The 22,384-nt window shown below is 36.5% G+C and overlaps 3 protein-coding genes across 6 annotated transcripts; all 3 read left to right on the top strand.

Annotated features, from left to right (window-relative positions):
* The first annotated feature begins 12,745 nt into the window (after positions 1 to 12,745).
* Positions 12,746 to 20,490, top strand: LOC140882882 (uncharacterized). 4 transcript variants are annotated; one of them, XM_073289118.1, is made up of 10 exons: positions 12,746 to 13,183; positions 13,275 to 13,416; positions 13,771 to 13,866; positions 14,760 to 14,876; positions 15,161 to 15,344; positions 15,414 to 15,629; positions 15,806 to 15,931; positions 17,579 to 18,507; positions 18,611 to 18,794; positions 18,891 to 20,490. In XM_073289118.1, exons 4-8 carry the CDS (start codon positions 14,775 to 14,777, stop codon positions 18,490 to 18,492), a joined length of 1,542 nt encoding a protein of 513 aa, XP_073145219.1. In that variant the 5' UTR covers positions 12,746 to 13,183; positions 13,275 to 13,416; positions 13,771 to 13,866; positions 14,760 to 14,774; the 3' UTR covers positions 18,493 to 18,507; positions 18,611 to 18,794; positions 18,891 to 20,490. The 4 variants fall into 4 exon arrangements, with proteins under 4 accessions (XP_073145219.1, XP_073145217.1, XP_073145218.1 ...); XM_073289116.1 differs by having other exon boundaries at positions 14,757 to 14,876; XM_073289117.1 differs by having other exon boundaries at positions 12,746 to 13,416; positions 14,757 to 14,876.
* LOC140877999 (uncharacterized) lies at positions 19,016 to 19,708 on the top strand. Its single transcript, XM_073281603.1, has one exon. The coding sequence runs from the start codon at positions 19,016 to 19,018 to the stop codon at positions 19,706 to 19,708; it is 693 nt and encodes a 230-aa protein (XP_073137704.1).
* Positions 19,892 to 21,951, top strand: LOC140877998 (uncharacterized). The gene is made up of 3 exons (XM_073281602.1): positions 19,892 to 20,773; positions 20,830 to 20,997; positions 21,082 to 21,951. Exons 1-3 carry the CDS (start codon positions 19,892 to 19,894, stop codon positions 21,949 to 21,951), a joined length of 1,920 nt encoding a protein of 639 aa, XP_073137703.1.
* The last annotated feature ends 433 nt before the right edge of the window (positions 21,952 to 22,384 follow it).

Genomic DNA, 22,384 nt, shown 5'->3' with positions numbered 1-22,384 from the left:
CCCCATCCTCATACTCATACCCGAAAATATATATATTTATCTATATTATAAATAAATTTATATATATATATATATATATATATATGAATTAGTAAATTTTATTATATAAAAATATAAAAATTATTATTCAATTTTATAATAAAATACCTAAAATATTTTGATTCAAATTTTTTATTATAAAACTAACTTTTAAAATTAATAAAAATATTTTAAATACAAAATATTTCTATAAATAAAAATTAATATTTTAAAGAAAAATACTATGTATCAAAAATTTATTAAGATTATATATTGTTTTTAAATTTATCAAAATAAATAATATATATTTAGACTAATATAAATATTTTATATGTGTATGTAACATGAATGAGATTCAAATAATATTTTTATGTTATACAAAACTAAGCTATCATAAAAGAATGTATTATATATAATGTATAAAAAAATATATTAACGAAATAATAATAATACTTTAATTTTAATTTTTTAATAATATTTTAGATTTAATAAAATTTTATAATTAAAATATTTGTATTATTATTATTATTATTATTATTATCGGGGCAGGTTCGGGGATGGGGATAGCATCCCCATACCCGCCCCAATATATTTCGGGGATTTTTAAAAATTCACGAACCCGAACCCATACCCGAAAATACTCCCCCAAACCCGTTCCGTTTCGGATTTTCCCCGCAGGTACCCGAACCCGCGGAAAAAATTGTCATCCCTAATTTTGATTGGGTAAGTTTTTGAAGTTTAGTTTTGATGTATTATTTTTGATTTTTTTTTTGTTTGATTTCAATCTCATTTAATCAGAGTGTTGATGTGACACAAAAAAATATCAACATGACATCGAAAATTTTTTAATTATCAAATGTTATGTTAATAATTCAACTAAAATAACTAAAAGTTAAAAGTTATAGTCAAAAATTGAAACGTGAAAACTTAATGAACCAAAATCTAAGATGAAACAAAATAGTGAACCCAATTTTTTTCCCTTTTGGTTTATGTTGGATTTTGGAGAAATTATATTGTAAAATAAAATAATTTTATTTTGTTTGTTTTTTGATTTGGAAAGATGAATGAAAAATTACGTCAGAATTTATTTAAATTAATATTAAATTGGTTTATTTTAATTAATATATAATGTAAACTAGAGTATTTAGGAATTGAAGAAAAATGAATAATTATATTTTTTTCTTGTAATTTGTATTTTTTCTAATTTTGATTATATTAACTGTAAATTTTCATTTTTAATATCGTAATTTGTAGGTTTTTCATTTACATTCATGTTAAAAGTGAATTGTATTTTTACTACGATAATTTACATGTTTTTTTGCCCCCCCCCCCCCCCCCCCCCCCCCCCCCCCCCCCCCCCCCCCCCCCCCCCCCCCCCCCCCCGTCCCCACTATTTACTACAAAAAAAACGGAGATTTTGCTTGCAACGATTTTTAACATTTGCGACGGTTTTTAAAAACCGTTGCAAAAAATTTCAATGGTTTTTTAAAAACCGTCGCAAAAAATGGTACAATTTAATTAATCTTTGTTGGGATCGGTTCAGAGGGTAGAGAGGGGGGGGGTGAATACACTCTGAAACTTATTTTCTTTCTTTTCAAAATGATCAAGTGAAGTTTAGTTCACTTAATCTGTTTTCTCAACTTCTAAAACGGTTTGAACAACTTAAATAGTGCGAAAATAGTTCAGAGGTTTTAGTGATGCAAAAACAAGTTATAACACGATGTATGAGCAATATATAAGATAAATATGCAGTAAAGACTAAGGCACGATTTATGAAAGTTCGAAGGCTTAATCCTTCTACGTCTCCCCTTCTTCCACTTAGGAAGGAATTCACTAGAAGACTTTGGTTATTACAACGTCTTGCAATACACCCACTTCAGACTTAGGACTTATCCAATGCTTAATCCGAAACTCCTAGATTTACACAGATAAGATTCTCAGTTCTTATCAGACTGGTGGAAGCTTTCAGAGTAGCTTCAAGTCTCTTCAATAATGAATACAGTCTGGTTGAGCTTCTCAAACTGCAGAGCGGTCGAGAGGCTTGGAAACCCTAGGATGATCCTTGAAGATCATATATGTAAACTGTAGGCGAGGGTTTATTTGAGCAGCAAGTGAATGATCTTGTAAGTGTGCTCAAGTATTGCTTCAGTATATCAGATGAGGACTTCTGATAGTATTCAAGTGATTGAGTTGATTGAGATTTTTCGTGTTGCTTGTCTTCTTGTCACTTCTTGAGCAATCTTCCCTTTATATAGGTCAATCATCAACGTCTTTATTTTGAACGTTCTGATGCTGCATTGAATGCACATTTAATGCTTCATAAATGCATTGATGCTTCTGCATGAAGATCGTACACTTCTTTAAATGCAGACAACTTCCAGGGTCCAAAACTGGTATAAATGGTCGAATGCTTTATCTATAGCCATTCTGCGTTTTTGCCATTTTAGTGCAACCTGTTGTCTCGATGCAAGAGTTAACAGATCTTCTGATACGCCGGTTCTTCTTTTGATAAAAGATCTTGCAATGAACATCTTGTCACAAGTATTTGTCTTGAGATATCTTGATAAGCAGTTGGCATTCTACCGGTAGATAGATTTATCCTCTGCTGGTTTGAATAACCAGTCGATAGGCTTGTGACTGCAACCGATCGAGAGACAAAGGCGGTTGACAAGCTTCCGGTAGATAACTTGAAGGGTTTAGACGGTTGCGGTAGGAGTTGTAGTAGATTCCTGAAATACAAAAGATTGGCAGCACATTCCTATACAATGAGTTGTTGTTTGTTATCACCAAAATGTCGGATTCAAAAATTTCCCCCTTTTTGGTGATGACAAAACTTAAGTGCTCCGAAAACAATATGAAAGCATTAAAATGAACTTCATTGAGAGAATGAATTTCATTAATTACAATAAGCATTCTTATTACACCTACTGAAGAAAAACAAAAATGAGATACAGCTGCGATAAGTAAAGAAGAGACAAGTTGTTCATCTTTTGAACCAACTGGCTTCTCCTGACCTATCGCCTTCTCTTCTTCTTCTGTCGGCTTCTTCCTTTCTTCTGGATTCTTCTTCACGTCTTCTTGCCTCTGCTGCTCTTCGTTGCTCTTCTTCCCCCTTTTTGGCATCACCTTGGTTGAGTCGAAGGATGATCTCAGTGAGTTGAGTGCCAAGGCAGGTTGCATAGTATCAATTTTTGCATCTAGTTGAGCAATTAGAGTAGCTTGCATAGTGTCCATCCGATCATTCAACTGCCTATGAAGGTGGTTTTCGGATCTGACAAATTGTTCGGAGACGGTAGAGAGCGTTTGGATTTGAGTGCGATGATGGGCAGTGATCTCTTTGGACAGATGAGCAAGGTCTCTAGACACGGTCTCAAAATGCCGAATCATCATCGTGCGTGAATTGTCAACCCATGAGGATGTGTTTGTGATGGTTTGTGAAACGGATCGAACTGTTTGCATGAGCTCATGAAGCCTATTTATCAATGTGTGATCCAGAGCTGCTGCCATGGCTTCAATATATGAGTCATCAGTCTGAAGCATTTGACTCTGTGTGTCATTCCTTGGTGAAGCCGGGCCAGACTCAAGATGATGTGATGCTGGTGATCTGGCTGGTGAGCTAGCTGATGAACCTTCCAATAGTGGTACAGTTGGAGATGTAGGGGTCTCGACTGCAGCCAAGATGGTTGGTGGAGTAGCAGGATCAGCACTCGGTTCATCCATTAGGAGATCTTCCACAAACTTTTCAGTAGATGGAGACGGTTGAAGTGCTGGGTCAGCATCAGTCACTGGCTGTTCTGGAGGTGCAAGTGATACAATAGTGCTTGGTATCTCTGTTGGGGGCACTACTGCTTCACTGCTGCAAGGAGCCTCTGTCACAGAGGTGACAGGAATTTCTTGTTCAATCACTTCTAAAGAATCTTGTAGACGACTGGGAGAGGTGTGAGCGGTCGCCGCTGGAGATGAGTGAGCAGTCACAGCTGCTTCCGGTTGAATTACTGCTTGGACTGCGGTTGAGGCGGGGTCGACCGATGAAGATGCTGCCACACTCGATCTTAGAGCGGATGATTGAAACAGGTCAGCAGTGATGAGACCGGTCAGAATCCCATCTGAAAGAGTAATAGCAGAGACGTCTTCTTCACCCTGATCTTGGGTAAGAAAAGTCTTCATCATCACCTGTGCTTCCAGTCCATAAGCCTGTATACAAGCTACTGAAGCTGTCGTCTTTACGTTGTTAAGAGCTTGGAAGTGCTAAAGTAGTTGAGTGATTTGACGTAGACTATTCTGTAGTCCAGTCAAAATCACAAAGTCATCGGCGGCGGTAGGACTCTTGGATTTGAAGTTATTGACACGCTCAGTAATCAACAGAGATATCAGGCTTCCTCGAAGCTTCAAGTCAATGAGCTGTCTTCTTCCCAGAGCCTCCACAATGTCTTCAGTGTCAGCAAAAAGAAGCATCTTCTGCTCAATAACGTTCAGAGCTTTCTACTTAGGAAATATTTGAGCAAGCGTCAGGTGAGTACGGGAATGATGCCATCTGTCAAAGCGCTGTAGGTGACGCTTGACAGTACGGAGAACGTGAGAGATGATCAAGTTGAGCTCTACAGTAGCTGCTGGTTGATCCTTAGGTGAGTAGATCATCACACATTTCCCTTTGTCCTTGGGATCAGCGAGAGTGACCTTTGGAGTTGATGAGGCACCTTCCATGATTATCACACCCTTGGTAGGACGTGGAGCAGTAGTAGCAGTAGTGGTAGTAGTCTCGACCGTTGGCAGAATTGGTGTTGGAACGGTAGGAGCAAGTCCAGAAAGGGACTTTAACTTCTTGTGCTGCCTCTTCTTCTCGCCTGCAGGCGTGGATGGCACAGCTGCTTTGGAGACAGAATGAGATGACTTGCTGAAGGCTTGAATCAGTGGAACGTTCTCACGTGATTCTTCTTCAGAGTCAGACTCTATGATAAGTTGACGCTTGGCAGATTTCTTGGTATGAGCTGGTTTGGCCGCTACTGGGACTGTTGAAAGCGGTTGAGTGACAGCAACAACACTTGCGGTTGAAGGCAGAGTGTCGACCGAAACCTCTTTCTTGTTCAGAAACTTGAAGATTGTAGACTTGTTGAGCCATTTGGTGGGATGCAGAGGCTCAGTCTTGGAGAAGTCTACTCCAAGGACGCTCAAGGTGTGGCAAATTTGCAGAGCAAATCCCTCGGATTTCCCTTTTCCCCTGATCATTTCACATAAAGTAGTGAACAATATGTCTGACCAGTTGATGTTGATTTTGGAGGCGATACAAGCCATGTATTGGAATTTCTCCATCGTCACCTTGTCGGTCGATCCAGCCTTGGCAAGAAGATTCTTGGCCACGATGTTGGTCAATAGCCTGAATGGAGCTTTAAGAGATGTCTTCTGAGCCGGCAGTTTGATCGGAGCATCAGTGGTTGAGAATTCCTTCAACCAGTATGAGCAGTTACCATCGGGAAGATCCGCGCATTTTGTCAAACCCCTGGAGGGCAGATCAAATGTGCTGGCGAAGAACTTTTTATTGAAGGAGTAGGACTCTGTCTGGATCAAGCATTTGACAGTCCCATGCTCGATTTGAGCGGTTGCAAAGAACTCCTTCAAGACAGGCAGATCGCAGATGGCGCTGCTTCCCAAAAACTTCTTCAGTCCAGAGGCTTCAAGCATGGTGAAGACCTCAGTGATTCCTGCATTGTTTGCCTCAAGAACGGAATCAAAGTTGATTGCAAGGCAAGTCTTCTGGATCGACATGATAGCTGTAGATAAGAACTCGAGCAGAGAGTAAGCAAAGGCTTGATAGTAATACGATAGAACTTTTAATGCAATATGAAAGCTTTAGCAACGGTGAAAGGTTGATATACGAGTGTAAAGAAGTATATATATAGGAACCTATGGGCCATATGGTGATGTCATGAAAAGTATTTTTAAAATTCAAAAAGTTTTGAAGAGTATAATCACCGCGCCCAATTAATGTCATTTGGTTCAAAACACAAAGCTGTTAGTACGGAGCCTGTCAGAGACTAGCTAAAGGCGGATGATATGCCAACATTTATGGCAATGTAACAGCTAAGCTATTAAAGTCATACTAGCAATCATTCCCCCTAAAAGCATGCATACTAACTTAGATCTACTAATCCAAGAATATTTCGAAAATATGAAAACTTAGCGTCCGGTAAAGGCTTGGTGAATATGTCTGCTGCTTGCTGATCGGTAGAGATGTATTCCAGCCTGATTTCCTTCTTTAAGACATGATCTCGGATAAAGTGATGCCTGACATCAATGTGCTTTGTCCTAGAGTGCATCACTGGATTGTGAGTGATGGCTATGGCACTTGTATTGTCACAGTAGATTGGAGCTTCACTCGACCGGATTCCATAATCATTAAGCTGCTGTTGAATCCAAAGTATTTGAGCACAACAGCTGCCAGCAGCAAGGTATTCTGCTTCGGCGGTCGAGGTAGCAATTGATGTCTGCTTCTTACTTGACCACGAAATTAGTCTATCTCCAAGGAATTGACATGTGCCACCTGTACTTTTGCGATCAATTCTACAACCTGCATAATCTGCATCTGAATAGCCAATAAGATTAAGATTTGAATCTTTGGGATACCAAAGACCCACATTAGTATTTCCTTTAATATATTTAATTATTCTTTTGGCGGCAATGAAATGAGATTGCTTAGGTGCTTCTTGAAATCTAGCACATAAACAAACTGAATACATGATATCCGGTCGACTGGCAGTCAAATAAAGCAATGAGCCAATAAGGCCTCGATACATTGTTACCTCAACCGGGATTCCCCCTTCATCTTTATCAAGCTTGATTGATGTACTCATGGGGGTAGATACAGTTGAGCACTGTTCCATTCCAAACTTCTTTACCAATTCCTTGGCATACTTGGATTGATTGATAAATATTCCAGTTTCAAGTTGCTTCACTTGCAATCCAAGAAAAAAAATTTAGCTCGCCCATCATGCTCATTTCAAATTTCTCCTGCATCATCTTAGAGAACTTTGAGCACAACTTGGGGTTAGTTGACCCAAATATAATGTCATCAACATAAATTTGTACTAGTAACACATGATCACCTTTTACAAATTTAAACAAGGTCTTATCGATCGTTCCAATTTGGAAATCATGTTCCAGTAAAAATTTTAGTAATGTATCATACCATGCACGCGGTGCTTGTTTTAATCCATAGAGGGCTTTGTCAAGTTTATAGATATATTGAGGATGAGTAGGATTGACAAAACCTGGTGGTTGTTCAACGTACACCTCTTCTTGAAGTAGACCATTGAGGAATGCAGACTTGACATCCATTTGATAAACTTTAAAGTCTTTGAAAGCTGCATAGGAAAGAAAGATGCGGATTGCTTCTAGTCTTGCAACTGGTGCGAAGGATTCCTCAAAGTCTATGCCTTCTTCTTGTCTGAATCCTTGTGCAACAAGCCGAGCTTTGTTACGCACAACAGTGCCATGTTCATCGAGCTTGTTACGAGACACCCATCTAGTTCCAATCACATTTTGATTTTCCGGTCGAGGAACTAGATGCCAAACATTGTTGCGGGTGAATTGATTCAAATCTTCTTGCATAGCTTCAATCCAGCTGGCATCTGATAGAGCTTCATCTATCTTCTTGGGCTCTACCTGAGATATGAAAGCTGCATGCAAGAATTCATTAATCATTTGACCACGTGTTTTTCGAGGAGCAGAAGGGTCACCTATGACCAACCCAGGTGGATGATCTTTGTTCCACCTAAAATAATTCCCTAAAGGGTTGTCATCAATTGGTTGATGAACGTCCTCGTTTACTGGATCATCATTGGCAGGAGGATCGTTATCAACCGGTGGATCCTCTTCTGGCCTTGTTTGATCACACACGGTAGAGGGAACTAGATCATCCTTCTTTGGAGGATATGGATCACTGTCACTCTCTTCCTGTAGATTTGTGTTTTCTAGTCTATGACTCAGATCATTTATGCTCCCTTGAGTTTGTTCTGTACAAAGAGTAGATTCATCAAAAACAACATGAATGGTTTCCTCGACCGTTAGTGATCTTTGATTGAACACTCGATAAGCTCTGCTAACGGCTGAGTAACCAATAAAATTTCATTCGTCTGCTTTGGCATCGAAGGCTGTCAAATGATTTTTGCCATTGTTGTGGATAAAACATTTGCACCCAAAAATTTTGAAGTATGAAATATCAGGTTTTGTGCCATTCCAGATCTCATATGGAGTTTTGTTAAATCGTTTATTAATCATAGATCTGTTTTGAGTATAGCAAGCTGTGTTAACTGCTTCTGCCCAAAGTCTTTGAGAAACATTTGAATCAGCAATCATAGTTCTGGCTGCTTCTTTTAAAGTACGGTTCCTTCTTTCAGCCACCCCATTTTGTTGTGGGGATCTAGCAGCTGACAACTCATGCTTGATTCCCTGATCATCTAGATAAGTTATAAGAGTGGTGTTTAAAAATTCAGTCCCTCTATCACTCCTGATTCTATCTATCACAGTAGATTGTTCATTTTGCAAGCGTTTAAAAAGCTTAATCAGGTGAGGTGCAGTTTGATCTTTTGAAGAGAGAAAGATGACCCAAGTAAATCGAGAAAAGTCATCTATAACAACAAGAGTATATCTCATTCCCCCTATGCTTCTTACTGGTATAGGACCAAATAGGTCCATGTGAAGTAAATCTAAGCATTTGGAAGAAGACATACACCCTTTATTTTTAAAGGTTGCTCTCACCTGCTTCCCTAGTTGACAAGCAGGACAAACTTTGTCTTTTATAAAATCTCCTTCAGGCAGACCAGAAACCAAATCATGCTTCCTCAAGTTAGAGATGGACTTAAAATTTAGATGATTTAACCGCTTATGCCACAACCAATGTTTATCATGATGAGCAGTAAGAAAAGTAGGTGAAGAAATATGTGAGCAAGACCAGTTTACCTTGTAGGTGTTTAGGTCTCTTACACCGGTCATAAGAGTCTCACCTTTGTCATTTTTGATGATGCAAGTGTGTTTGTGAAACTCGACCGAATGATCATTGTCACATAGTTGACTAATACTTATCAAATTATAGCACAGTTTGTCAACAAGCAACACATCTTTAATAATGATGTTACCATGGATAATCTTACCCTTACCCACGGTTTTACCTTTGGAGTTGTCTCCAAAGCTGATCTTTGGTCCTTTGCACAACACAACTTCTGTTAGAAGTTCTGGATTCCCTGTCATGTGCCGTGAGCAACCACTATCTAAGTACCAGGTAGTGTCCTTGATAGAAGTGGTCTTCTCGCCCGTTTGGACTTTTAGTACCTGCAAAAAGTGAACTTTTGGTACCCATATCTAGTAGGGTCCAGGTTGGATTAGCCCTTTCGGGACCCACACCTGGAACACCCTTACAGGTTTGCCCGTGTGTGTGTCCAGAAATCTGTGCGGTCGATAAGCAGTAAATGTGTGTGCTTGTGAGGTTGCTGTGTGCTGCTTGCCTTTTTTTATCTTTATCAGTTAGCCTGTACCTCTTTTGAACTGGCCTGCAATTAAAATACTAGTAAGGCTTCTCTTTTGACCATCTTCTCTTAGAGTAGTTAGACTCATTCCATGGCCTTTTGAAATTAGATTGGTTTCCCTTTCTTCTTTCATTAGGTTTTGGTTTAATCCAAGTTCCTCTTTGATTAGAGATCTGGGGATCCACATATCCCAGCCCTCTATGCTTAGAGCTTCGTTCGTTAGATACTTTTTGATTTTTGTCAAAGCTGCACTCATCATGTTCATATATCGTGCTGGACCTGACAAATCTTATTTTGTTAAGATTGCCTTTGTCCAGGCTTGACTGAATACAAGATTCCATAGACTGTTCATTTGTTCCAAACCCTAGACCGGTTTTGTCATGTGCCGGTCTTTGGATTTCTTGAATCTTGTCAATGGTTACAGAAGATTTATTCCAAGCCTTAATTGTTTCAAGTAGTTTTTTGTTCTCAGTCAAGGTTGCTTGGAACACTCTTTTCAAGGTGTCATTCTCAGTAGCCAGCAGACTTAGCTTGACCTTAAGACCATCAAGCTCTTTTCGCTGCATGCAGCTTGATTCGCTTGACTTATCTTTTAGGTCAGCTCTTTCTGCCTTTACCTCCTCGAATTCCTTGGATAATGCTTTTTATTCATTAGTCATTTCATGTAAAGCAGTAACTAGATCACTGTGAGTAAATTCAGGTGAACTAAAGTCAAATACCTCCTCAGCTTCTTCTTCGATGTCAGCCATAAGGCATTCCACCTTTTCATCATCGCTGTCATCTGAAGAGCTTCCGGTATTGGGGTTGTCAGAGTCAGACTCAGCCCACTTGCTTTTGCTTTCGTCTGCTACTAGAACCCTTTGGTCTCTTCCTTTTCTAAACGTCCTCTTGTCCTCCTTGCCCCTTCTTCTTTCGAAGAATTTCTTCTGATCATTGCTCTTAGGCTTGGTGCAATCTGCAATGAAGTGGCCTGGCTTGCCACAGTTAAAACAAGTAGGACCATCGTCTGTATGGTCCGATTTATGATAATTTTTAAATTTAGAACTGTTTTTACGCATAAATCTACCAAATTTCTTGACAAAGAGTGTCATGGCTTCGTTGCTGATTTGCTCAGCTGATCTCTTTGGAGCTTCCTCGACCGGTGGACGTATCACCGTTGAGGTTAAGGCCTTGGTTGGTTGAGAGGTAGATGGTTCATCTTCTGTCCTCATGTTGAGCTCGAACTCGTAGGCTTTGAGATCTGCAAAGAGATCATGCAATTCAACCTTGCTTAAGTCTTTTGACTCCCTCATGGCCACTGTCTTGATCTCCCATTCTTTGGGCAAAGCTCTCATAACCTTCACAGCAATTTCACGGTTAGTATAAGTTTTTCCTAAAGCAATAAGATCACAAATGATACTACTGAACCGTTCATAAAATTCAGCCATGGTTTCCCCTGGCTTCATTTTGGCATTGTCATATTTTTGAATGGCCATGGTGAGCTTGTTTTCCTTGGTCTGGTCATTTCCTTCACACAGCTGAGTGAGCTTCTCCCAAATCTCCTTTGCTGTGGAGCATGACTTGATTTTGCTGAACATGTTCTTGTCCAGTGTTTTGTATAGGATGTCCCGGGCCACATTGTCAAGATTGGCCTTTTTTTTGTCCTCAGTAGTCCACTCAGCTCTTGGTTTCTCAATCATTTGTCTTGCACCATCGGTTAGAGCTGGGTTGACCTTCATGATTTTGATAGGACCGTCTGTTATGACATATAGCATGTCATCGTCCTGTGCTGCAAGATGTGCCTGCATGCGAATTTTCCAGTCATCATAATCTTCTTTAGAAAACATAGGAATTTTGTTGAAAAAAGTCATGATTTTAAAACTTTAGATCAGCAGTTGAGAAAGGAACCCGCTCTGATACCACTTGTTGGGATCGGTTCAGAGGGTAGAGGGGGGGGGTGAATACACTCTGAAACTTATTTTCTTTCTTTTCAAAATGATCAAGTGAAGTTTAGTTCACTTAATCTATTTTCTCAACTTCTAAAACGGTTTGAACAACTTAAATAGTGCGGAAATAGTTCAGAGGTTTTAGTGATGCAAAAGCAAGTTATAACACGATGTATGAGCAATATATAAGATAAATATGCAGTAAAGACTAAGGCACGATTTATGGAAGTTCGAAGGCTTAATCCTTCTACGTCTCCCCTTCTTCCACTTAGGAAGGAATTCACTAGAAGACTTTGGTTATTACAACGTCTTGCAATACACTCACTTCAGACTTAGGACTTATCCAATGCTTAATCCGAAACTCCTAGATTTACACAGATAAGATTCTCAGTTCTTATCAGACTGGTGGAAGCTTTCAGAGTAGCTTCAAGTCTCTTCAATAATGAATACAGTCCGGTTGAGCTTCTCAAACTGCAGAGCGGTCGAGAGGCTTGGAAACCCTAGGATGATCCTTGAAGATCAGATATGTAAACTGTAGGCGAGGGTTTATTTGAGCAGCAAGTGAATGATCTTGTAAGTGTGCTCAAGTATTGCTTCAGTATATCAGATGAGGACTTCTGATAGTATTCAAGTGATTGAGTTGATTGAGATTTTTCGTGTTGCTTGTCTTCTTGTCACTTCTTGAGCAATCTTCCCTTTATATAGGTCAATCATCAACGTCTTTATTTTGAACGTTCTGATGCTGCATTGAATGCACATTTAATGCTTCATAAATGCATTGATGCTTCTGCATGAAGATCGTACACTTCTTTAAATGCAGACAACTTCCAGGGTCCAAAACTGGTATAAATGGTCGAATGCTTTATCTGTAGCCATTCTGCGTTTTTGCCATTTTAGTGCAACCTGTTGTCTCGATGCTAGAGTCAACAGATCTTCTGATACGCCGGTTCTTCTTTTGATAAAAGATCTTGCAATGAACGTCTTGTCACAAGTATTTGTCTTGAGATATCTTGATAAGCAGTTGGCATTCTACCGGTAGATAGATTTATCCTCTGCTGGTTTGAATAACCAGCCGATAGGCTTGTGACTGCAACCGGTCAAGAGACAAAGGCGGTTGACAAGCTTCCGGTAGATAACTTGAAGGGTTTAGACGGTTGCGGTAGGAGTTGTAGTAGATTCCTGAAATACAAAAGATTGGCAGCACATTCCTATACAATGAGTTGTTGTTTGTTATCACCAAAATGTCGGATTCAACAATCTTTTACTATTTATTAAGTCTACACACCTTTTAAAAACTGTAGTGTCTTGGTCTGATTTTTGATATCCCATAATTGCCCCTGATACCATTCACGTTTTTCCTTTCTCAGATTATTTTTCAAATTCCAATTTCAGATCGTGTATAAGAAGTTTTATTTTATTTGGGATAAGTCGGTTTATTCTCTCCTCTCTTCAATATTCAAACCTTAGGTCAAATTCATCCGTCTCTCTCAAACAGAAAAATCGCAACAGGCAGATTTTGTGCAACAGTACAATCGAAATTCCTAGATGGTGGTTGCTTCTTCTTCGGCTTTCACAGATTATCAATTCCACCGTCTGTTTTTTCCACTTCCAATACTTATAGTAAACACCCCACGTCACTATTCCTTATCAAAATCTTCGGCTGTATTCTCTGCACGAAATCCATTTCCGAATACGCTGCGTCTCATGATAGCCGATTTGAATGTGATTTTCTACTTGGGTTCTTGCAAGATTGTTTTAATTTTGCTTTTGTTATCTTTGCGTCTTTAATCATAATTTTTTTGGTTACTTGCAGGATTCTTTTAATTTCCCTTTTGTTCCCTTTGATTTCCTTTCACATACCATAACAATTGATTTTAGGCTCACGGAGCATTTTATTAAGGATTTTCAATGTGTTTCTGAGTTTATTCAGACAAGCAACCCCACTACGATTTAAGGTAATTTGCTTCGATTTGGTCTTTCTTTGCTTCTTCTTCTACATGGGATTGTATCGACACGTCGTTGTTGTTTACTTAATTTTTCTGAAAATTTTTGATGCTTCGTAATATTACACATCTTGGTTGCTGTTGTTGGATTAAACTACATGATACATAAAGCTTTGACATTTATATAGAAAATATAATTTTTTAATGCTGATGTTTATACTTGAATGAAATGTAAACAGAATATTGAATTTTGCCTACCTTTAGTAAAAGATATGGCTCAATCTTTCATTTTAATAATGCTACACAATAGTGCATATGAAGTGTTTCCAATGGAACATTTGTGTATTGATATGTGATTGCTCTCAGGCATGTCAGGCATCCTCAAGACCTTCTGCTGCTGCCAATCCTCCTGTACATAAGCCCGTTTTAGATCGCCCTGTTGACGTCACCTAACTTGCTCAGGTATCAATTGTTAATCCGATGTTACTACTTCTCACATTTTTAAGTAATCAATCTGTGTCGATTTTTTGTATTTTTCTACCTTTGGGAGCTTATTTAATGTTGTGTATGCAAAGAACTATAGTTTCTGAATTTTCAAATCTTAATGCCTATGCATGTTGAACGAGATTTTATTTATGGTGATGAATTCATAAACAATTTCTAAGTCGTGGATTTTTTTATAGGTGTACGGGAGTATTGTTCTTATTTATATTTCTGGGCATCTATAATTACGAAAATTTTTCATAAAAAAGTAAATATACAAGTTCCTCTGTAATGAAGAATGATTCCACACAAAATCTTCTATTACTTTCACGATTCTAGATTAATTGATGCTTTTAAACAATATTGTATTTTTTAAAATATTTTCAAAAAAGCTTCTAACCAATATAGTATTTTTTTTTTGTAAATTTTGAAATATTTCAAACCAATATCGAACAATGGAGCTTCAATTTTAATTCAAGGACCCTCAATTAAGAGAAACTTGAGCCCGATATCATCAGTTCGTCACCTACAATTATTTAATTAATTGTTTTGGAAAGAATGGCGATGAAACCCACATGAAGTTCAAAGAAATGCGGTAAAGGGGATTGAATCATAATTTGCTCACGTACAGTACATTAATAGAATGTTTTTGCAAGTCTGATAATGTTAAAATATTTTGTAATATCTTGACTTTACAATTCACTTATTTTTAAAATTTTGTGTTCATAGACCACAATGAAATTTACCATAATTTATTCCTTATTTTTTAAGTTTCTTCAAATATTTTAATTATATTTTATATTGTCAACATCGGTTTACCTTGAACTTTATGTTAGCTTTGTTCGGATATTAATATATTTCTCTTCCAGAAGATTAATTTTTTAAAAATGGAGGCCAGTGGTTCGGGACAACATAGACCTGACAATTATGTCAATAACACAATTTCTATCCAAAATGACATCGCACATCAAGAACAAAGGTCACAACAGGTATTTTAATTTTTCTTTTCAACAAATTTCAAATAATTTTAAACATTCTATTTTTATTTTGAGTTTTATATATTGACAAAATTTTTATAAAAAAAGATCAAAACTAAATAATTTTATACTCTTACTTTTGTTTTAAGTGGTTTTTATACTTTTGCTTTCATCTCAATATATTTACGAATTCTTCTTTAAATATATTAAATTAAAGATAGAGCAAAGTAATGAGTAAAAATAATCCTTAAAATTTCAAAAAAAAATTGTAACTATTGGTCTATGGTGCTATGTAGGACATGACAAACTCCAACTCTTACGATAATGAAAGACGTCAAATGCTAGCACTAACTGAGCGTCGAAGAATACATTCTTTGACCCAAGAACAACGACAATCCTACCTTGCTCGATGTCGATCAAATTACCAAGCAAGAAGAAGAATGAATTTCACTTCCCCAGATTCTACGTCAAACCAACATTGTATGTTATATAATTCAAAATTTAGTTATACAACTGCTCCACTTACAATATAAAAATATTGTTCAACAGCTCAGCAACTAAATTGGAGATTGGCGCAGCGTAATAGACGACAGTCAATGAATGAACAAACAAGAAACGCGGAATTGGCTCGATCTCGTGAAACTTACTGGAGGAGACAAAATAATTCAAGCTCATCAATTCCCGATGTATCTTCTCATGCTAATAATGATTTACTTGCACCAACTACTGGGATTCATGAATCAACTGATAACCTCGGTCAAAATTGTATGTACCTTTTATAATATTTGGAATTAAATTATTAGTTTATTGTAAAATAATTGATAAATATAAAAAATTAAAATAATTTTATATAATATACAACACCTCATAAATGATTCTCATTCTCAGATATTATCACATCAATCAATTTTTAAAAAGTTTATGTCTGTTATTCATGCTAGCTGTTGATGCAACTATGGTGCGCCAAACATGTCGCACAGAGTCAATATCTTATCGAACTTTCACATCAAATTTTGAGCGTGGAAGTAGTAGCACCCGTCCACCACAAACAAATTATGTTCCTCGAGGTATTCTACTATATCTTTATATATAATTGATGCAGTATATACACGTAATATTTTTTTGCATTATTCATGATCTGTTCCAGTTTAACCGATTTATTCCCAAATTATAAATTTTATTTCAAAACATACTTTCTTTGCAAGTACGTAAAATACAAAATATAATTTTAAATTATTTGTATTACCTTTCAAAACAACCCGGTCACCAATCGTTGTCTTCATTCAATAAACTGATTTAATACCACTTCAACAGTTCAACAGTTTGTCTTCAAAAAATAATATTATTTTATCTTATTTTTATTTATTTTTGGTATATAAATATAAACATATTAATAAACATTTTTATATTTAAAAATATATATGTCTTTATATTAGGTTTTAAATTTAAAATTTGTTAAATATATTTTTTAAATAAACAAATTTGCTGAACCATTTTAAATTTTTCACCGTTACGCTTATAAAAACATAAGTTAAAAATGTAAACAAAATTATAGTACTGTTGATATACGTTTCATACCTGTCATATTTAAAGAACAAAAAACAACAGTTTTATTTTTAATTAAAATTCTAATCACAATCTTATTGTATCACACTGAAAAGATATTCACTACTTTTGCAATATACACTTCTTCTGCCACCTGCCATAATATCCACTCTATATCATAACTCATTAGTTTAATAATTACAATACAAAGTATGTCTTCACAATCCAAGTCTTATCAAGTGCATTGAATTAAGCTCTTGAATAATGTTTTTATTAATGGATCTGCCATCAATATTCTCTCTCAAATTCTTTATTCACTATTTTATAATTTCATAAAAATCAACTTTAATATCTCAAATTCTATTGAATAATATTTTTATTAATGGATCTGCCATCAATTTAATATCTCAAATTCTCTTTTTTACTTTTTAGTAATTTCATAAAAGTCTATCTGCCAGGTGAATAGATTTTTCTTCATCTTCTCTAAATTTTATGCTCAATTATAATATATTTGTATTACTTCAAAACATTTGAAATAGTTTAACTTTTATATGTAAAATACAAAACATGGTTGTAAATAGTTCATATTAACCTTCAAAACAACTAATATAGAACTTTTCTGTTGAAAAAAAACAACCTATTGCTAAAATATAGGATTAAAATATATATATTTAGAAAATACATAATGTAAAATATAAATTATAAAAATTATGCAAATATGCTACCTTAAATGTACATATGGTTTTTAAAAAATATGTAATAATAATTGGGAAAATTGCAAATTTAGTCCTGTATGTTTGTCACTTTGCGATTTTGGTCCTTTATGTTTTCACATTTCAGTTTTAGTCCTGTATGTTTCGATTTTTGGCAATTTCGGTCCTTTTTCTTCGAAAATGCTGACGTGGCACTGTACACGTCAGCTCCACATCAGCATTGAATTGGTGCCACGTCAGCGCCACATCGGAAAAAGGACTAAAATTGCCAAAAAAATAAAGATAGCGGACTAAAACTGCAATCTGAAAATATAAAGGACCAAAATCGCAAAGTGACAAACATACAGGACCAAAAAAGCAATTTTCCCATAATAATTTGTCTCCATATTTTTATCGGTTCACTGTTCTATATGTATATTTCAATTAATTTTTATTTTTCCAAATTCAATCTTGCAGAAATCAACTTCAATGAAAACAATGTAACTACTAACGTACAACGAGGCCCACGTACACGTCCAGTTCCACGTCCACGTAGATATCATAACCTAGCAAGAAATTTCAGCGAATTTGAGAATAATTATCAGTGGCAGTTGCCTCACCCATCACTTTGTGTACACTGTCAAGCTCTATTATTTCATGGTGAAACATCACAATTTTTTTGTCGAAATGGAAATACAAAGTTAGATCCTATTCCATCTCCAGTTGAATTTCAAGAGCTTTATTCTATGAACAATGAAGAGGGCAAACATTTTCGGCAATACATAAGGGCATACAACCATGTTTTCTCTTTTACATCTATGGGAGTCAACGTGGATGAGTCTTTAGCAACACGTACAAATGGAGTTTACTCATTTCGTGTGCATGGATCAATATATCACTCCATTGGAAGTCTTCTACCAAATGAGAACTGTAGGCCACGGTACATGCAGATGTGGATTGTAGACACAGATCATGATATAAACAATAGACTTCAAGAAAATCCAGAACTAAGGCGAGAACTCTTGATCAAGATACAAAAAATTCTTGATGAACACAATCCATTTGTACACGTGTTTCGACAAATTGGCCAGCGTGAAGACATACCTAACTGTAGGCTCATCATTAGGCAACAACAACCTAATGAACATCAATACAATCTACCAACAGCATCTCAAGTTGCAGCTATCATTGTCGACAATGAATGTGAAGAAAATTTGAATGCTCGAGATATTATTATACAAGGAATAGGTGGAAATCTAATCAGCATTCAAGATATAGTTGGCTACTATGATCCTCTGCAGTATCCACTCCTTCTGCCACATGGTACATATGGTTGGGACATAAATAGTCAAAATATCGATGGTACTCGGCTAACATGCTTAAATTACTAAGCGTATATTCTACAGGTTAGCAAAAAAAACCTATCATACTCTATCATTATCCTTCTTAATTAAATTTTTTTTAACATATACATCTAAACTCATATATTCTAATTCTCAATTCACCCAGATAAGAGAACATTCACCATCACTGTTGCTGCGAGGAGGGCGTCTATTTCAACAATATGTAGTTGACAATTATGTAAAGATTGAATCTCAAAGGCTACGATGGATACGTTCAAATCAACGTGAAATACGTTCAGAACTTTATCAAGGACTACAAGATTGCTTACATGGAGGTGAAAATAATGCAGGTACAATAACATAATAATTATAATATTATTATGCTTTAAACCATATATTACAACACACACACATCTCATGCAATGTTATAAAAATAAATTCGCCAGGAAATGTTGGTACCAGAATCGTACTACCGTCATCGTTTGGTGGAAGTCCACGTGATATGTACCAGCGATATCAAGATGCCATGAATTTGGTACAAACATATGGAAAACCCGATATAATGCTTACAATGACTTGCAATCCAAATTGGAGTGAGATAAAGTATCAACTACTCCCTGGGCAATCACCTCAAGACCGTCCTGACTTGATTACAAGGATATTTAGGTCAAATTTTGAAGAGTTTAAGAAAGATATTGTAGATCGAGGAGTTTTAGGAAAGATTCTCTCTTATTCGTATGTCATTGAGTATCAGAAAAGAGGTCTTCCTCATGTCCATATGTTGATCATATTTCAAAATAATGACAAATTGTGCAGTCCAGATCAATTTGACTCAATTGTGCGTGCTGAAATACCTTCAAAGACAGAAGAACCCAATTTACACAAATCAGTTCTCGCCCATATGGTACATGGCCCATGTGGATTACTCAATCCTAATTCTCCATGCATGATAAATGGAAAATGTAAGAAGAACTTTCCAAAGCCATTTGTCGAGTATACATCTCAAGGAAATGATTCATATCCTTTGTATCAAAGAAGTGAAGGTGCACAAGTATCAGTTCCAAACAATCATGAATTTTTCATTGATAATGGTTGGGTTGTCCCATATAATCCGTACCTATTATTGAAATATGATTGTCATATTAATGTTGAAGTGTGTGGAGGAATCAAATGTGTCAAGTACATATACAAGTACATCCATAAAGGTCCTGATCGGGTTGCACTAGAGATACGAAATGGGCAAAACTGTGATGAAATCCAATAATACGTGGATGGAAGGTGGATTTGTGCACCTGAAGCATTGTGGAGAATTTTCTCTTTTGACTTCAGTAGGATGTATCCTTCAGTAATTAGGCTGCAATTACATACACCTAACCAACATTTGATTTATTTTCATCCCGAACAACACGTAAGTGACCTAATTGCAGATGATGGTAACTCTAAGACAATGCTTACTGAGTTTTTCAAAATGAATTGTGATTCTCAGTTGACTGGAAAGTATTTATATCAAGAATTTCCACAATATTACACATGGATAAAAGCGGGAAAAAAGTGGATTCGTCGAAGAAGCAACAATAAAGTGGTCGGAAGAGTATATGTCGTGTCTCCATCTGAAGGTGAGAGGTTTTATCTTCGTGTCCTTCTAAATCATGTGAGGGGACCAAGATCCTTTGAGGAACTGATGACTGTAAATGAGGTTCGATATTCAACATTTAAAGAGGCTGCTGAAAATAGAGGACTTTTGCAACAAGATGATTATGTCCACCAATGTATGCGAGAAGCATGCTCTGTTAGAATGCCATCTTCCCTAAGAAGATTATTTGTATCCATATTGGTGTTCTGTGAACCAGGCAGAGTTCGAGAACTATGGGATGAGTATCATCCTTATATGTGTGAAGATTATGGTAGAGCAATTTCATCAAGTAACTTCATTATAAACAAATTATTGCTTGAGCTACGAAGGTTGTTGCATCAGTACAACAAAAAACTTGATGATTTCGATTTGCCATCATTAAGTGCTGAGTTTCTTGAAGACACACCACTACCTAGAATAATTGAATATGAACTTTCTATCCAGATTTCTAATGATGATTTGAGATCAATTGAACGTTTAAATCCTAAACAAAGAATTGCATTTGACACCATCATGGAAAGTATTATGCAAAACCAATCAAAACTTTTTTTCATTGATGGTCCTGGAGGTACTGGTAAGACGTTTTTGTACCGCTCAATGTTGGCACAATTAAGAAAAACCGGTAAAATAATCATTGCGGTAGCAACATCTGGAATTGCTGCTACATTGTTGCCAGGGGAAGAACTGCACATTCACGTTTTCAAATTCCACTTACACCAACCGCATCAACACTTTGCAGAATAAAAAAACAGACAGATCTTGCAGAACTCATAAGGCGTGCATCAGCTGTAGTTTGGGACGAGGCTCCAATGGCAAATCGCTATGCTTTTGAGAGTGTTAATAAGAGTTTTCAAGATATTATGGAAAACCAATTTCCATTTGGAGGGAAGACAATTATTTTTGGTGGTGATTTTCGGCAAGTACTACCGGTTGTTAAACGAGGATCAAAAGCAGCACAGATTGCTGCAAGCATTTCAAGGTCAACATTCTGGCATTGCGTTTAGATAATACGCCTTCAAGAAAATATGAGATCTGCTCAAGATATGGAGTTTTCACAATTCCTCTTGCGTGTAGGTGATGGATTGCAACATACTGTGAATGAGGATTTTATAAAATTACCAGATTCGATTATCATACCATGGGAAGGTGAACAATCTATTCATCAATTGATTGACTCTGTTTTCCCTAATATGATAGATCATGTGAATGATGAAAACTATATGGTTGGAAGAGCCATCATCACTCCAAAAAATGTTGATGTTGACATTATTAATGAATTGCTCATTCACACATTTCCGGGAGAGGAAAGAGAGTATACATCTTGGGATAGTGTAGCAGACGACAATCACAACCTTTTTCAAGAAGAATTCTTGAATTCCCTTAGTCCCAGTGGTTTGCCTCCACATAGAATCATATTGAAAGTAGGAAGCCCTATCATGCTCTTGAGAAATGTTGCACCAGAACTAGGTCTATGCAATGGAACAAGATTAATTTGTCGCAATCTTGGTAGAAATTTTATAGATGCTGAGATCATAACAGGTCCTTATAAGGGTACGAGATATTTTCTACATCGAATGCCTTTGAAAAGTGAAGAAACATCTGGATTACCATTTGAGTTGACACGTCGACAGTTTCCTATTAGACTTAGTTTTGCTTTGACAATAAACAAAGCACAAGGTCAAACGATCCCAAATATTGGCATATTTTTGCGTAACCATGTGTTCAGCCACGGTCAGCTCTATGTTGCACTTTCAAGAGGAGTCTCACAAAATTCTACAAAAATCTTGGTCAAAGATGGAAAATTAGAGCGTCGATCCGGTGTTTACACAAGAAACGTGATTTTCAGAGACGTATTGCTACCTAATGGAGGATGATCAAATTGTAAGTAAGCCAACTTGCTTAGTTAAAAATTACATTCTACACAAATATTAAAATAACTCATCCTTTTCATTTGTTGTACAGGTGTGCACTAAATTACAAATATTTTTCAAGACGTTGCCATATACAAATGGACAATACAAATAGTGTGTTACACAAAATTTCCTCTGACAACATCGTCAACCATAATTGATTTGCTTCAGTTAGTTCAAGTAAGAAACTCCATAACAATGATTTTTTTCCACAAATTTAACCCCATACTAAAATTGTTGTTTACTAATCATAAAATCCGATGCGCACATGTTATTGAGCCTCAGGCTTCTACGTAAACGAAAAACACAAACCAAAGCAAAACACATGATCCTAGGAGCCAACTGACGTAAGTAACTCTTTAACCTTGCTATGTTTTGTTTTTCAATGTGGGTTGTT

Source organism: Henckelia pumila, chromosome 2 (assembly GCF_033568475.1).
Source record: "Henckelia pumila isolate YLH828 chromosome 2, ASM3356847v2, whole genome shotgun sequence".
NCBI classification, from domain to species: Eukaryota; Viridiplantae; Streptophyta; class Magnoliopsida; order Lamiales; family Gesneriaceae; genus Henckelia; species Henckelia pumila.
The sequence above is the reverse complement of the archived record's forward strand: the minus strand, read 5'-3'. Positions and strand labels throughout refer to the sequence as shown.